Source organism: Pteropus alecto, unplaced genomic scaffold, assembly GCF_000325575.1.
Source record: "Pteropus alecto unplaced genomic scaffold, ASM32557v1 scaffold57, whole genome shotgun sequence".
In the NCBI taxonomy this organism is placed as follows: Eukaryota; Metazoa; Chordata; class Mammalia; order Chiroptera; family Pteropodidae; genus Pteropus; species Pteropus alecto.
Genome location: NW_006442508.1, coordinates 6,853,020 through 6,870,711, shown reverse-complemented (window position 1 = coordinate 6,870,711; position 17,692 = coordinate 6,853,020). Strand labels below are relative to the sequence as shown.

At 36.4% G+C, this 17,692-nt stretch overlaps 1 protein-coding gene and 1 pseudogene across 4 annotated transcripts in view; one reads left to right on the top strand and one right to left on the bottom strand.

Moving 5' to 3' along the window:
• The window catches only part of TEC (tec protein tyrosine kinase), a 124,976-nt gene that overhangs the window by 31,033 nt on the left and 76,251 nt on the right, over positions 1-17,692 (top strand). For 3 of the 4 annotated variants that reach the window (XM_025040292.1, XM_025040293.1, XM_006922483.3), the window contains exon 2: positions 16,804-16,989. In XM_025040292.1, coding sequence (XP_024896060.1) covers positions 16,852-16,989 — 138 coding nt within the window. In that variant the 5' untranslated portion in view covers positions 16,804-16,851. Of the gene's footprint in view, positions 1-5,806; positions 5,872-16,803; positions 16,990-17,692 lie in introns of those variants that run through there. The other variant, XM_015597496.2, reaches the window with a different exon arrangement.
• LOC112471565 lies at positions 34-149 on the bottom strand (annotated as a pseudogene).

The window sequence follows — 17,692 nt, the reverse complement described above, 5'->3', positions numbered from 1 at the left end:
TTCTTTTTTGAAATTATTATTTATTATTATTTATGCCTACAGCACTTGGTCTTCCTAGGTGATCTCCCATCCAAGTACTAACCAGGCCTGACCCTGCTTAACTTCCGAGATCAGACATCGGGCTTGTTCAGGGTGGCATAGCTGTAGACTATGGACCGTGGCTCTGCTGGGGCATGAACCCAGGATCTCCTGCTTGTAAAGCAGATGTGCTAACCGCTACACTATGGAACCACATCCTAATTTGTATTTCTTTAACCCTTCACTCCATTCTTCCAGACCCTTGACAACCCCTCCCCTCTGTCCATCACCAAATTGTCCTCTATATTTGTGAGTCTGTTTTTGATTAGTTTGTTCTTTTTGTTCCTTAGATTTTTCATATTAGTGAAATCATATGGTATTTATATTTCTCTGACTTATTTACTCAGCATAATAATCTCTAGGTTTATCCATGTCATTGCAAATGGTAGGATTTCATTTTTTTTTTTAATGACAGTAATATTCCATTGTATATATGCACCATAACTTCTTTTATCCAATCATCTGTTGATGGACATTTAGGTTGCTTTCATATCTTGGCTATTGTAAATTGTGCTGCCATGAATATTGGAGTGCATAGATCTTTACAAATTATTGTTTTGGTTTTCTTTGGATAAATACCCAGAAGTGCAACTGCTGTGTCAGAAGGTATATCCATTTTTAATTTTTTGAGAAACCTCCGTAATATATTCCATAGTGGCTGTACCAGTTTGCAATCCCACTAACAATGTATGAGGGTTCCCTTTTCTCTGTATTATCGCTAACACTTGTTGTTCTTTGATTTATTGATAGCCATTCTGACAGGCATGAAGTGATATCTCATTGTGGTTTTAATATGCATTTCTCTGATGATTAGTGACCTTGAGTATCTTTTCATATGTCTATTGCCCATCTGTATTTCCTCTTTGGAGAAGTATCTGTTCAAGTCTTCTGCCTATTTTTTAATTGGATTTTTTTGTTGTTGTTGAGTTGTATGAGTTCTATATATATTTTGGTTATTAACCTCTTATCAGATATATCATTAGCGAATCCCTTCTCCCAATTAGTCTGTTGTCTTTTGTTGTTGTTGCTGTTGATAGTTTCCTTTGCTGTACAAACACTTTTTAGTTTGATGTAGTCTCTCATTTGTTTATTTTTTCTTTTGTTTCCCTTGCCCGGGGAGATATAGCCAAAAAGAAATGACTGTTAGTAATATCAGGGAGTTTACTGCCTATGTTTTCTTCTAGAAGTTTTATTGTTTTGAGTCTTACATTTAAGTCTTTAATCCATTTTGAATCTGTTCTTGTATACAGTGTAAGAAGATGATCCAGTTTCTTTATTTTTCCATGAATCTGTCCACTTTTCCCAACACTTTTATTGAAGAGACTGTCTTTATTCCAATGTATAATCTTACCTCCTATGTCATATGTTAAATGAGTATATAGGCGTGGATTCATTTTTGGGCTTTCTATTCTGTTCCATTAATCAATGTATCTGTTTTTATACCAGTACCATGATGTTTTGATTATTGTAGCCTTGTAGTATAGTTTGATATCAGGTAGTGTGATACCTCCAACTTTGTTCTTTTTCAAGATTGCTGTGGCTATTCGGGATCTTTTATGGTTCCATATAAATTTTTGGATTGTTTGTTCTAGCTCTCTGAAAAATGTCATTGGTATTTTGATAGGGATTGCACTGAAACTATAGATTGCTTTGGGTAGTATGGCCATTTTAATGATGTTGATTCTTCCTACCCATGAGCACGATATATGCTTCCATTTACATGTATTCAATTTCTTTTTCCAATGACGAAATTTTCTGAGAACAGGTCTTTTACCTCCTTGGTTAATTTGATTCCCAGGTATTTTATAGTTTTCGATGCACTTATAAATGGGATTGTTTTCTTAATTTCTCTTTCTGAAAGTTCATCATTGGTATATAAAAATGCAACCAACTTCTGAGTATTAATTTTGTATCCTGATACTTTACTGAATTCATTGATCGGTTCTAATGGTTTTTTGGTGGAATCTTTAGGGTTCTCTATATATAGTATCATGTGACTGGCAAATAATGACAATTTTACTTTTTCCTTTCCAATTCGGATACCTTTTATTTCTCGTTCTTGTCTTATTGCCGTGGCTCAGACTTCCAATACAACGTTGAAGAAGAATGTTGAAAGTGGGCATCCTTGTCTTGTTCCTGATCTTAAGGAGAATGCTTTTAGCCTTTCCTCACCGAGTCTGATGTTAGCTGTATGTTTGTCATATATGGCCTTTCTTATGTTGAGGTATGTTCCCTCTATTCCCACTTTGCAGAGAGTTTTTATCATAAATGGATGCTGGATTTTGTCGAACGCTTTTTCTGCATCTATTGATATGATCTATGGAAAACAGTTTCGAGGTTCCTCAAAAAATTAAAAATAAAAGTACTTTTTGACCCAGTAATTCCACTCCTGGGTATTTATCCAAAGAAAACCAAAACACTAATTTGTATTGATCTATGCACCCCTATGTTTATTGCAGCACTATTCACAATAGCCAAGATATGGAATCAATGTAAGTGCCCGTCAATAGATGATTGGATAAAGAATATGTGGTACATATATACAATGGAATATTACTCAGCCATAAAACATAAAATCCTATCATTTGCAATGTTATGGATGGACATGGAGGGTATTACGCTATGTGAAGTAAGTCAAAGAAAAATAAATATCATATGATATCACTTGTATGCAGAATCTAAGGAACAAAAGGAACACACTAAATGAAAATGGACTTACAGATACAGAGGACAATTTGGTGATTGCCAGAGGGGACTGGGCGGCTGGACAAAAAAGGTGAAGGGATGAAGTACAAATTAGTAGTTACAAAATAGTCAAAGGGACGTAGAGTACAGCATAGGGAATATAGTCAATAGTACTGTAATGGCTATATGTAGAGTTGGGTGTTAGAGTAATCAGAGGGATCACTTCATAAACCATGTAAATTTCTAATCGATGTACTGTATACCTGAAACTAATATTAAAAAAAAAAAAAAAAAAGAATTGGTTGGTGAGAGGTTTCTACTCCACAATGTGCTTTTGTCTTGAAAATCTTGATAGATGGAACGAATCAAACAGCTTGAGACTGGAATCATCCGAAGTTTCTCTCACTCATATGTCTGATTCCCAGGCTGGGATGATATGAAGGCTGATATCAGTTGGAATTCTGCGCTAGAACACCTATAAGTGGCTTCTCCATTTGGCGAGAGCTTCTCTCAGCATGGTAGCTCGGTTCTAAGAGGGACTGTTGGAAGAATGAGAGTCCAGAAGAGCTAGGCAGGAGCTACTTGGCCTTTTCTGACCTAGACTCAGAGGCCACATAATGTCCCTTCTGTGTATTATATTAGTCAAAGGAGTCAAAAGCCCACTCAGATTCAAGGTGAAAGAGATGTAGACTCTGACCCTTAATGGGGGAATGTCAGTGAACTTGGATCCATTTTTAAAAACAGGAGCATTACATGTCATTACATGGGCCATATAATGACAATGATGGTTAGAATGAAGAATAGAAAAGTGCATTATCAATTACTTCATTAGAGATAGGGCATATGGAAAAGGGAACTGGACATCTTCCAAACAGCAGTTAGATCATGGCTTATATCCATGATACTTTTTGATGTAGTTTATAATTTTTATTTCTTACAAGTGATGTATGAGAATATTTTATATGGAATTAGTATTTTTTTCAGTTTACTCTTTTATTATTAGAGATCAAGTATATAATAGCTGGCATTTCAGTTTTGGAAATTCTTTAGTAACCAAGCTCCACAAACTTTAGAAGTAAGGGTAACTATTTCTCTGGTCAAGTTTGCCTTCTTGTTTTAGTATGCTCTAGTTTCAGTTTTGAAGCTCACCTTTGGTAATCTTTTTTAATGATTCTTTTGTAAAGGGACTGCAATTTAAATATACACACTTTACCTGACTGCCCACTGTGCACTGTGACTATGTTAATCTGTGCAGAATTTTCATTTTATCATGCTGTAAACTTGAAATGCAAACTTCTGCTTCCATGAAATTTAAACAAGGGAAAGGAGAGGAAATAAAGGGAAGGGAGGAGTTATAACAAGGACAAATATTGCATAGATCATGGTTTTATTTTTGATTGCTAGAGTCATGGATTCCTGTTTGTCTGAAGAGATGGCATCACATTACATTTTATTATTGTGTGGCTCAGTTGACTCAAGGAATCATTAGAAGAGTTTTCATGATGAGCTAGATAGGGTGGTACAAACATCCTTGAGGAAGACATTATTATGAAGGAGAGTCCACCACCTTTTTCTACTTTTATTTGTCTGCTGTAGTTCTTTTCCCCCTCCCTTCCTTCTCTTCCTCCTTTCACCTTTTTCAATTCTCTTTCTTACCAGTTCCAAAATATTAGGTGACAGGAACGTGGAAAACCATTTAAGGGAAAATGCTTAAACATATTTCAAAACTTTTTCTTATGGAAAATTTCAAACCTAAACAAAAATAGGATAGTATAATAAACTCCTGTATCTATCACTTAGCTTCAATAGTTATCAACTCAGAACAGTTTTGTCTCTACTCCCAAGTACTCCTTTCTGAAGTGTGAAGCAGATCACAGGCATTATTTTATGTCTAAAATTTTCAGTATGTATTTCTAAAAGATGAGAACTCTTATAAATACATCACAATACCATTACCACACCCCCAAAACTCTAAAACAATGTAACACTATCTTGATATTATCAAATCTTAATATCATCAAACAAATCTTACCTTAAAAACTTAATATTATCATTATCCAGTTAGTATTTGGGTTGCCACAATGTCTCATACATTTCAACTAGTTGAGATATCTCTAAGACTTTTAAAATTTATTGAATCCTCCTCAATCTCTCAGTTTTTGTTTTTGAAATTCTTGTTAAAATATTTTTTCATTCTGTAAAAAAAAATTGAATGTAATAATGACTTGGATTCTTTATTCCTATTTTTGAAAATAATAAGAAAGTATGTTGACATAGACGAATGTTCTTCATTAAAAACAATTTAGAAGACTACAGCCAAGGAACACATATTGGTAATTGATTATTTTATGTATAATTTTTAAATTTCTTTATTCTCATGTTTTCTCCTAGTAAAAGGTGCTGAAAATCACTTTAACCACTTGTTATTCATGCCTGCTTTCTCTGGTTATCGTTTCACTCTGAAGTAGCAAGAAGCAGAAAGAGAAATATTTGTTTTATAGGAAATTCCCACATGTGGGAAGAATTAGTGCCAGAATATTGTCACTTAACGTCAGTTGACTTAAATTTCATAGTAAATAGTAAAAGAAAAGAAAAACCCAGTATGATTCAGAGTTTATCTTGAAAAATAAAGTGAAAACATGTTTATTTTATCTCATATATGGCACCACTTAGATTACACTTGCTAACCTTTAGAACAAAGGGTGAATCAAATATTAATTGTTTTCTTGAGATATTTTTTTCCGATGAAAATGCATGATAAAGATTTACTTCACTTTATGTTTGAATTTGTCAGCACAAGTGTAAAGAGGACCGTTTTTTCAAAATCATTAGAAAGCTATCAGTTTTTGCAAGGGTGTATCTATTAAGTAGAATAAAGGTTAAGCCACTATAACAAAGAATCATTGTATGTCATTTCAAAAATAAGATAGAAGTGTATTTCTTTCTTACAATGTCGGTTAACTAGGCTGGTGGGGCAGCCCTGCTCCATGAAGTTATTCAAGGACCAGGTGCCAGTTCCATTTTATTTCTTCTTTTTTCCCTTAGGTGATGCCCGGAATGCATAAGGAAAATTGAGCCTGCCATGTGTACTTTCCAGCTGGTGGGAAGGTGGGAAATGCTCTAAATCTTGAGAAAGTAGCTTGTCTTTAAGTTGAAGATAATCCACATAGCACTCTGTTCACATCCTTTTGGCTTGTTAAGTAAAGAAACAATAGGCTAAAATGGAGTCACTTTTTTTTTAAAGCCATGTCCTCACACCAAAACTTAATAAATAGCTTAATTGCAGTTTCAGACTGTCCCAAGGATGGAATCTCCCAATCAACACTGCCTGCTAAGACCCTTGTCTCAGGGAAGGTATTCTTGCCTGAAATAGTCCACTCTTTTAATTTCTTAGTCCTATACGTTTTTTTTTTTTTTTTGCCTCAAAAACCTTTTGTTTTATACAGCTCATTGGAGAACCCTTCTAGTTGCTAGATGTCATGCTGCCCAATTCAGGGGTCAAGTAATAAAGTCAATTAGATCTTCAAATGTACTGAGTTGAATTTTGTTCTTTAACAGGCTTTAACTTTGATGGCCTTCTAATGTAAAGAAGGCTGAGAAATATCCTCTCTAGCCCATGTGTCCAGGAGGAAGGGAGAATGAATAGGTGTGTGTGGGGAGGAGGACAAGGGTGTTCTACAGTGAATCTTAATATTTTAATCATGAATCATTTTGTATTTTGTTTTGACACTTTTATTATGTTATTTTATTTTTTACTAGCTCGCTAACTGCAAGATTTTCATTTGCCAGTGGCATTGAGTGTGATTGGAGCAATTCTCCAACATCACTCTCATTGACTTCTTGAAAAGTCTCATCTTTTAAATATTTGACATTTCATTTGCGACTGTATTATTGACTGTTGCATTTCTCATTCACGAAAGATGAATGACCAACAGAGCAGAACCTAGTAGTGTAGGAGGGATATTTGATTGGGGCCTATGTGGTCACTTGATTAATGAATATTTTTATGTTATGATAACTTTTGCTCTTTAAGACAGCTTAACTATGAATCTCTTGTATAGTAAATATATTTATGGATTATTGGAAGTATTGCACACATGGCTTCTTTTCTAAAACATCTTCCTTTATCCATTACTTTTTTTATCTCTATTTTTCATTCCTCTTTACTAACGGGGAGGCTCCCAAACCCAATCACAGCCAAAGACCACAGGAGGGAATTGCAGTGTAGACCCGAACCTGTATTAAATAGTGTACATGTCATAGCTGTGCATATACCTGTAGCATATGGAAAATAAGAAACTACTCTCCTTAGTGCAGCACTGCTCAGTCTATTTCCAGGCTTACTTGCCCCCTGCAGCCCAATCACTCTCCATATGTTAGTGGACTGGAGTTGGGGGTACATTACTAGGAGGCAAGTCAACTGGCCTCTGTAACTTTTACCTTTTGTTCCAAGGTGTTTTATCTTATCTTCTTCCCTTTAGGTGGTATTGAATGATGAGGGTTTTACTAGATATCTTGATGCTTGGATTCCTCACCAGTGTAGCTTCAGTAGGTCAGCAGACAAGTACCCAAAACTTTGTAGCCTACCACATATCAACTAGCTGAAAGGAGAAATAGTTAAGACTTTTAAGAAAATACAGGTCCTCACTGGGTAACTTTAATAAATAAGGAAGGCTACCGTATTACATTCTTCTGAGAGGTAAAATGTGCTTAATTCTGGAAGAGCTCCATTTCTGATTGGGAGCCTAGAATGAACCCTTTATTCTGATAGAAGCCAGCTTAGCAATTATTTTCTTTTGTTTGTATTTCCAATACTTAATTCCCCTCCTACAAAAGAAAATTGGGGCTTAAGCAGAAAGCATGGTTAGATTTGTTCTTATATAATAGCTACCCATTTTAGGTCCTTTTGAACTGAAATATGACCTACAGATATTGTTGGCAGGCACACAGCATTTGATTTCTTGGATAAATGGAAGTCTGATGTTTATTCATGCTAGATTTCTTAAAATTGCAAACAGACACTAACTTTGTCATAAACCCATGACGAGATGTATAATGGGCAATGTGTTTTGATGTAGAAGTTCTGAAGCCAGGGACTTTAACTAAACTCTGCTAATCTTAGGGCATTACCAAGTGTTAGATTGAGTTAAATAATATTGCTGATTTTGTAGGTAAAATAGTGCTGGATATTGGCAATTTCACATGGACTCAACCTAATAAGATGAGAATTTCAACAACCTTAAATCACTCTGCTCCTTCCTGTAAGGAGCTTATCCTTTCTCTACCCTGATAACTAGGCCATTTGTTGCTTACTTACTGTACCTGTTACCATACTATCATTTGGTAACTCACAGCCACTTTTGTTTTCATGTCTCAGACTACTTTAGCATCTCTGTTCCCTTGATTAAAAATACCGTGAAAGATTGTATAGACTATGATGGACAGCACAAAAGCTACTTATTACCCCCCTCACTCCCCCTGCCCCAGGCAGAACCTTTTTATGATGAAAAAGGTACTAAACTCTTTTGGCTAAAAATGCCAGATCACGAAATGAGTGCCTTTAGATTTGCAACACTGGACAGAGATTGTAACTTCTTGGTGGTTTGGATTTCAGGGGCAAAACAGTGACAGTTTCCATTATCCACTTCAGCTTATTAGTGTTCAAAGACTAATGCATTAAGTTTTCCAAACTTTTTTTAAAATTTAGTTTAAAGTATACCGTACACTGGGTAGACATCTATATAGTTTATAAAATGATCCCCCCAATTGCACCCTCCCTCCCCTGACCCTCCACCTAGCCAACGTATTAATGCCAACTGCATTCCCTATGCTGTGTTCCCCATCCCCGTGACCATCCATCAGCTAGTAATTTGTACTTCTTTAGCCTTTCACCTCATTCTGCCATCTCCCTAAACCCCCTTGCCCTCTGTCCAACTCCAAATTGTCCACTATATTTGTGAGTCTGTTTTTGATTAGTTTGTTCATTTTATTCCTTAGATTCTGCATGTAAGTGAAATCATATAGTGTTTATCTTTCTCTGTCTGACTTACATACCTTCTAGGTTCATCAAAGCAATATCTTTTTCCATCCCCTTCCTTTTCATATGTAGGGGTCTTGTTTTCTTATCCTTTCAGCCCCTCTCTCTTTTTGTTGGAGCTTTTAATTCTTTTCCATTTAAGACATTTATTGATAGGAATGTAGTTGTTACCATTCTTTATTCCTGTTTTTGATACATGCTTTTTCTTAAAGAAGTCCCTCCAACATTTCCTGTAATATCGGCTTGCTGGTGATAAATTCCTGTAGCTTATTTTTGTCTGGGAAGCTCTTTATGTGTCCTTCAACTCTAAATGATAGCTTTGCTGGATAAAGTATTCTTGGTTGTAGATCCTGGGTCTTCATCACATCGAATATTTTGTGACAAACCCTTCTGTCCTGCACAGTTTCTTTTGAGAAATCAGCTGCCAGTCTTATGGGCATTCTCTTATAAGTAATTATTTGTTTTTTTCTCTTGCTACTTTTAATACTCTTTCTTTGCATTTAACCTTTGACATTTAAATTATGATGTCTTGGTATGGGCCTCTTTGGATCCCTGATTTTTGGAATTCTCTGAGCTTCCTGGGGTTTTATGTCCATTTCCTTTACCAGATTAGGGAAGTTTTCCATCATTATTTCTTCAAACAGCTGTTTAGCATCTTGATTTTCTTCAGTTATGCCAATCAGATGGATATTTGGACCCTTAATAGTGTCTCATATGCTCCTTAAATTATTTTTAGTCTTGGCATCTTATCTCTTGCCATTCTGATTGAGTATTCTTGGCTTTCCCATCCTGTAGATAGGGCATTTGATCCTTTTCTTTATTCACTTTATTTATTCCATTTAATACACTTCTCATCTCAGATCATGTGTTCTTCATTTCAGACTGATTCCCTTTTATAATTTCCATTTCCATTTTTGTTTTTTATCTCTTTGTTGATTTTATCTACACTTCCTCAAAATTCATTGAGCATTTTTATTTATGACCGGTGTTTCGAACTCCGCATCTGTTAGATTGCTTGACTCCATTATATCTGGATCTCTGTTCTGTTCTCTCATATGGTTTCTGCTTCTTTGTGTTCCAATTTTGGCTGCCTTTCCGTGTCTGTTTCTATGTACTAAGCGAAGCTTCTAAGTCTCCTGGTCTTATTAGTGTGGATTTGTGAAGTAGGTGTCCAGTGGTACAGTCCTGAGAGGGGTTCAGCTGCAGGCCAAATTTAGCCCAAGCCTCTGCCCCTCTGGGGTCTTCCGTTAAGATTCAACAAACAATCCACAGATGCTGTGCTTATAGTTGTCTCAAAAGGCCACACCAGAAACTGAGGCCAGCTGACACCAATATGAGTTTTGGAGTTGGCTCAGCAAGTATCACCTGACTCCCCAAGGACACACCTGGATATGGCTCAGGTGGGGCCGTGAGTTGGGAGAGGCGGAGTTTTAGGCAATCCTCTGGGAGGAGAGACCTCTGTTATCTAGTTTGATGGTTTGATATCATCATGGCTATGGTGGCGCTGTGTCTGGTGCACTGTTAGCGGGGAGGGCTCAACAGGGAACAATGGATACCACCAGCATTTCTGTATAGAGCGGGTCGTACCTATGCCCTCACTCCAATAATATCTCTTTGTAAGTTCCTGGTGCCTCCTGCACGCAGCCAAATCTGTACTGATGCTCAGAGTGAGCAGGTCCATCACCGTGAAAATCCACTCACGGATGTGACCTCTTTAAGAGGTTTCTGTCACATTATATTAGTTTCAGTCGTGCAACGTAACGATTGATATTTGATGTATTGCAAAATGATCACAGTGAGTCCAGTTAACATTAAGATTTACTCTCTTAGAAACTTTCAAATATGCAGTATAACATTATAAACTGTAGTTGCCATGCTGTACATTACATCCCCAGGACTTATTTATTTTATTACTGAAAGTTGGTACCTTTTGATCCCCTTTATCCACTTTGCCTCAAACCCCAACCCCTGCCTCTGGCAACCATCAGTCTGCTCTCTCTTTCTCTGAGCTTGGTTTTTTTCTCCTTCTTGTTTTTAAGAACCCACATATAAAAGTGACATTATATAGTGTTTGTCTTTCTCTATCTGACTTATTTCACTTAGCATAATGCCTTTTAGGTCTATCCATTGTTGCAAATGGCAAGATTTTTTTCTTTTTTTATGGCTGAATAATATTCAATTGTATGTGTGTGTGTGTGTGTGTGTGTGTGTGTGTATACACACACACACACACACACACACACACACACACACACATATACCCACTCCCCCCGCCCCACCGTATCTTTATCCATTCATCGATTGATGGACACTGAGCTTATTTTCATATCTTGGCTATTGTAAATAATGCTGCAGTGAATATGAGGGTACATAAATCTTTTTTAAGTTAACATTTTTGTTTTTTTTTCAGATAAATTCCCAGAAGTAGAATATGATGGATCATGTAGTAGTTCTATTTTTAATTTATTTGAGGAACCTCCATACTGTTTTCCATAGTGGTTGCACCAATTTATATTCCCACCAACAGTGCACAAGCGTTCTCTTTTCTCCACTTTTTTTTTTGCCAGTACTTACTATTTCTTGTCCTTTTAATAGCCTTCCTAACAGGTATAAGGTGATATCTCATTGTGGTTTTGATTTGCATTCCCTTATGATTAATGATGTCGAGCTTCTTTTCATGTACCTGTTGGCCATCTGTATGTCTTCTCTGGAAAAATATTTATTCAAATATTCTGCCCATTTTAAATTAGATTTCGTTTGGTAATGAATTGTATCTATGATTTGCAAATATTTTCTCTCATTCAGTAGGTTGCCTCTTCATTTTGTTGATGGTTTCCTATGCTGTACAGAAGCCTTTTAGTTTGATATAGTCTCACTTGTTTATTTTTGCTTTTGTTGCCTTTTGTTTTGGAGTCATATCTAAAAATCATTGCCAAGACCTATGTCAAGGTGCTTTACTACCTATGTTTTCTTATAGGAACTTTTAATTTCAGATCTTACATTCAAGTCTTTAATCCATTTCGAGTTCTTTTGTGTGTATGGTATAAGACGGTGGTCCAATTTCATTTTTTTTTTTTTTTTTTGCATGTGGCTGTCCAGTTTTTCAACACCATTTAATGAAGAGACTGTCCTTTCCCCATTGTATATTCTTGGCTCCTTTGTTGTAACTTAATTGACCATACAGGCATTGGTTTATTTCTGCATTCTCTATTATGTTCCATTTATCTATGTGTCTGTTTTTATGCCAGTACCATAGTATTTTGATTACTATAGCCTTGTAATGTAGCTTGTATTCAGGGAACATAATGCCTCCAGCTTTGTTCTTCTTTCTCAAGTTTGCTTTGGCAATTTGGGGTCTTTGTGGTTCAATAGGATTGTCTATTAAGGTTTCCCAACTTTTAATGATTAGTAGCTAAGGTAAAGAGAATAGTGTTCTTGTGTTCAACTCCAGTGAGATACAGAGAAAAGTACTTAAGTTGTAGTTTTGATTTTTATTTAAAGAAGATGTTTGTAACTGAGAGTTGGTTTCTTTATGATTCCTATGTCTGAACAGGTCAGCTATTTGTGGTGTGGAGAATCACTGGAAGATTAAGATAGAGTACTCTGATATTTTGTTTTATTTTCATTTTCTAATGTAGAACATCAACACTATTATTTCCTTTATTCAGAGAGAATATCTCCCTTCAGTTTTTGATACTGAGAGGTTGGTATGCCTCTTAGTGATGCCTTGGAAAGTCAGAAATTATCTCTGTTAAAATCTAGAGATTGAATCCAGTTGTTTTCAGCATTCTCCCCAAACTAGGAGGCCAAAAGTGGCCTGTTATGCTTTTTCTCCCTTTCCCTAGAGAGGCCATGTAATGTAGTGGTTAATTGTGCTGGCTCTATGGTTAGATTGCCTGGGTTAAAACCTGGCTCTTATTCTTACTACGTGGTTTGTAAAATACAGGTAGTACTAGTACCTACTTGAGAAGGTTTGTTGAGAGAATTAAATGATTTGATACATCTAAAGTGCTTAATGCTTAGAACAGTATATAACGAAAGAGTAAAAGCTTGATAATGGTAATTATAATTTTTATTATTTTTTCTGTATAAGTAGTAATTCTATAGGAATACTCCCTGATTCTCCAATGCTTGTTTATCCCTCTGGATTTCATTGATCTTATCAAAAGGTCACTGGCTTGACCTTTCAGGATAATAATGTTTACTTTTAGGGAAATCTACTCTCAGCCTCCTCTTTTCTTTTGGTCCACTTTTCACAGTGTTTGACAGGTGTGTGTTTCATACTTTATAGTCTGGGGCTGAAGGCCATCTTTCGTTCTTTGGAAGATGGGATTATTTTCCTCTGGTCTTCATGTTTTATAGTTTGAATAGACTTTTGGGAAGGAAAGCAGAGAACATACACCTTTATACTGCTGTCTTCCAATAATTTTATGATTTTCAGAGGCAACCATCTTTATTTTTAAAAATTGTTTTAGTGCCGTCAATTTCTAAGTAACATATTTATGCTGCCACTTCTTGCTTTTTCAATTTTAGATATGCTCTATTGACTTCCTGCTAATACTATGGGGGATATAGCTCTCTTTCACAATGCACACCCCCGCCCACACACGAGCACATTTCCTGCACTCAGTTACCCCCAATATAGTTGTATTAGTAGTAAGATCGTTATTTATTGTTTACCTTAGTATGATATTCTAGACGCTGTTTGTAGCTGAGTTCTGTAGCATACTGTGATTATTTTTCTTTTCTGTATATTTTTTTGTTTTCCCTATAATTAATAGATTTATTTTATTTAATTTTATTTTAGTTAACTAAGTTTTACTGATTTTTTATAAATCTTCTCCGAATACCTTCAGGTTCATCTCCTGAAAGAATTCTTTCCAAAAAGCTTCTAAGTTGACCTGATTTGGCCTCGTTGCTTTCTTAGCTTACTGCTCAATGTCATCTTAGGTTTTTCCTTCACCATCATCTGGGAGATTTCTCTTCAGCAATCTTTTGTGTCGGAATCATTGTTTCCTGGATTTCATGTAGTTTGTGGTTTACTTCTTTATTTTGGTAGAGTACATCCTCAAGTAGCTTTTCGAGAAAGGTAAATAGGAGATAAAAATTTTAAAGCCTTGCATATTTGAAAAATGTCTTTATTCTCCTGTCACTGCATTTATAGTTTGGCTGAGTATAGAATTTTAGATTAGAAACCAACTTCATTTGGAATTTTTCTTCATTATTTTCTAACTTCTAGTATTGCCCTTGATGATTGCCATTCTGAATTTTGATCCATTTTATGAACCCTACTTTTTTTTTTTAAAAGTGTTTATTTATTTAAATTAGTTTCAAGTATACAGTACACTGGTTGGACATCTATATAGTTCATAAAACGATCCCCCCATTTGCTCCTTCCCTCCCCTGGCCCTCCACCTAGCCATTATATTAATGCTAACTGCATTCCCTCTACCATGCTCCCCATCCCTGTGACCAACTGTCAACTACTAATTTGTACTTCTTTAACTCTTCACCCCATTCTCCCAGTCCCCCAACCCTCCTCCCCTCTGTTCGTCACCAAATTGTCCACTATATTTGTGAGTCTGTATGAAACCCGCATTTTAAGCTTTCTGAATCTCTTGCCCCTGATGTTGAGACCTTTTGCTTCTGGAACTGCCCATGAACCATGCTCCACTTATCCTCCAGGGCCTTTCAAAAGTCTGCCTTCCATTTGGTAACTGTGGTATTACTCGCTGGGCTGGGAACTACACATTTGCATACAGCCTGTTTTCCGGGGCATAGCTTGCTTTTTTTCTTATGATCCATTCTTATAAGTCATCGTTTTTACCCCTCATTGAGGATATATTGCACAAAGATGAAAAGGTGATCTCCAAAGAAGTGGTATTTTCACATCAACAGATTCTCAGAAAAAAAATAATAGAGTACCAAAATTTTGGTTTAGAGTAAGGAGGACCAGCTTAGATGCAAAAGGAATAAGAGCTTTTCTCTGACTTCTGAACTTAGGATAGCTAATGGGTTAATTGTGTCCTTTATCCAGCTGCTTATTGAGAGGCTGCCATATACACCAAGAGTGGTATAAAGAATTAGTGTAAGAGCTTGATTTTTTTCTTTAAATTAGTGGTTTTCAAATCTATCTGCACATTAAATCATGATTCCCTGGGCCTCAGTCCAGACCAGTTAAATATCTGGGTGTGGGTCCAGGAAATCTGCATTAAAAAAAATCTCCTTAGGTAGAAAACTCTTTCTTTAGGAGCTTAAAATCTAGGTGAAAGTTAAGATATATATCTATATCTATATCTATATCTATATTAATTGCTATAGAATATGGAAGACTGATGAGGTCTATGATGAATGATACAGAGATCATGAGTACAGGAATCAGAAGGTTTTTAGCTAATTGGAGTCATCAGGAAAGGCTTCATTGAAGAAGTGAGTTTTGAGCTAATGGAGTTTTCACAGGTCGAGAGAGGAGACTCTCTAGGCCAGGGATCGAATGCCAAGTATCTTGACTAGGTGTGGTTGGGGAACAGTGGAAGTAAACGTTGGATGTTAGGTTGCAGGCAGATTGTGGACAAGCTCCAGTGTCAAACTAAGAGTTTTGACTTTATCCAGCAGGTAGTAGGGAGGCTTTGAGGAGGCACTGAAGATTTCTGATGATTGAAATGGCATGATGAAAGTGGTATTTTTGAAGAGTGATTCAGTGGGAATGAGGAGTATGTAGTTTGAATAAAATGAGGCAAGAACCTGGGAAAAGGAAGACCAATTGGAAAGCTGCAATTATAGTCCAGACTGTAATGCTCTGCGCTAGGAAAAATGGAATTAAAAAAACGATAATAAATATTTGTGTAGTGTTTTCATAACAAGTTCTTTCTTACATCTCATTAAACGTTACAATAATTTTGTGGCATTTAGTTTCATATTTTATAAACAATGCAACTGGTATACAGAGGTTAAGCTGTTGTAAAGTGACTGCATGGAAAGTGGAGGGGCCTGATTGATTGATGGCAAATCGGTAATAGGGAGTTGCAAGGGTGCTTCTGAGGTGTCAGGTTGGGCATGAAGATGGTAGAATTCTTCAATGGCTAACTCAGTGTCAGGTCTCTGGCTATGCTATCAGATGACCCTTATATTCTTCATATGACTCCCATTGCCTTTATGGTTTGATATGCAATGACTTATAAAGGTGTGGTGAAAGGAAGGGGAGGAGAGACTGTTGTTAATTGAACTTGTCTCAGATAAGAATCTTTAAGCCTTTTCTGAATATCTTTAGGTTTTCAGAGAGTTAAATTTTGTTGAATTTTAGAAGGCTTAGCTAGGTGTGGATAGTCTGGGTGTAGAGGCACCAAATATATTGCTGAGGGCCTTATTTAGATGTACCCTGAGTAGGTTAGCTGTCACTGGGTGGGTTTCCTTTCCTCTTATGGTTGAGAAGAGAACTGTGCAGTGTGGTGATGTAGACATCAGAGAACATCCTTGTGTGTCTGGTGACTAGGATATTTGATTAAGATTACATCCTTGTCAGAGCTGGAGACTGAATCCCATCCACCACTGTGGTAATTCATTTTGTTTACACATCTACCATGTCTATGTGCTCATCCATTTTGTGTACCAAGATCCTGAAGCAATTTAAATACCAGGCTAAACCAGCCATGCAGGTGATTAAATGTACTTTTTCATCTGAGATATTTATTTCCCTGTAATCAAATAGCAGAAGAGTGTGCCAGAAGGTTAAGGGATGCCGAGGAGGGAAAAAAAGGTGAATCATTGTCATGACAAACCTCGATTAGATTTTCTTACGAATGCTGGGATATAGAGGAACCGAATGAGACTGGGGAAAGAAAGGTTGAGCTTTTGTGCCCTGGGCATTCTCAATCCAGGTACAGTCATATTCATTGGCTACAGCTGTGGTGAGGATAAAGTCTGCTTTGGTAATTTGAAATAACAGCGTTCTTGGAAAATTAAAATGTCACGTTTTATTTCAACTGTTCATTTTCTCGCTTTAGAATACTCGAATCTTCAATGGCAGGAAAAGGAGTGACCAGAAGACCGAGATGAATTTGAACACTATTCTAGAAGAGATTCTTATTAAAAGATCACAGCAGAAAAAGAAAACATCGCCTTTAAACTACAAAGAGAGGCTTTTTGTACTAACGAAGTCCATGTTAACCTATTATGAGGGTCGAGCAGAGGTAAGAGACAATCAAAATTTACTTTGCTGCTTTCTGTGTTGATACTGTTTTATGATACTGTCTCCCAACTCCTCCCTCCTCATCCCCCACCAAATCTTAAGGAATAAGCTTTAGGTTAATGAAGTTAAGGTTATGATGTGTTATCATTTGGATTTGAAAGATAATGTTTAGGATACGGATAGAAATTATTCACAAGTCTCTCAATTATGGGTTTAGTATATATGGGTATACATTTTATGTCAGCCTACTGAGTTAATCTGTTAGCAAAAACAAATTAGATCCTTATCGAATTCATTAAGTACATTGTGTACATGGCTCTTTCCCATAAATTAGTGTATTATGTATCAAAGTATTCTTTAGCACTATAAACTGTGTCTATGTCCATTGCTTTTTATGAATATTTCTTGGTTATTAGGTAGAAGTTACATAAAACTGGTTAGTGATTTGGTGGATGTAACACATTACTAAAGTTGACCTAAAGCAGAACTACTTGACTGTTTTTTTTGGTGACAAGTAGCTACTGCAGCATTCCTTTGAGCAGGGAGAAGCGGCCCATTAAAAACCTGGTCAGTGACCATGTGGCATAGGGAAGGTGTGTTTTTAGCATCTTCTTGGCTTTTCAGTTGTTTTAGCCTCTGGTTTTACCACTAGATGAGGTGCATGAATGTATCGTCACTTCTGGCCCATCTTTTTCTCTCGACAC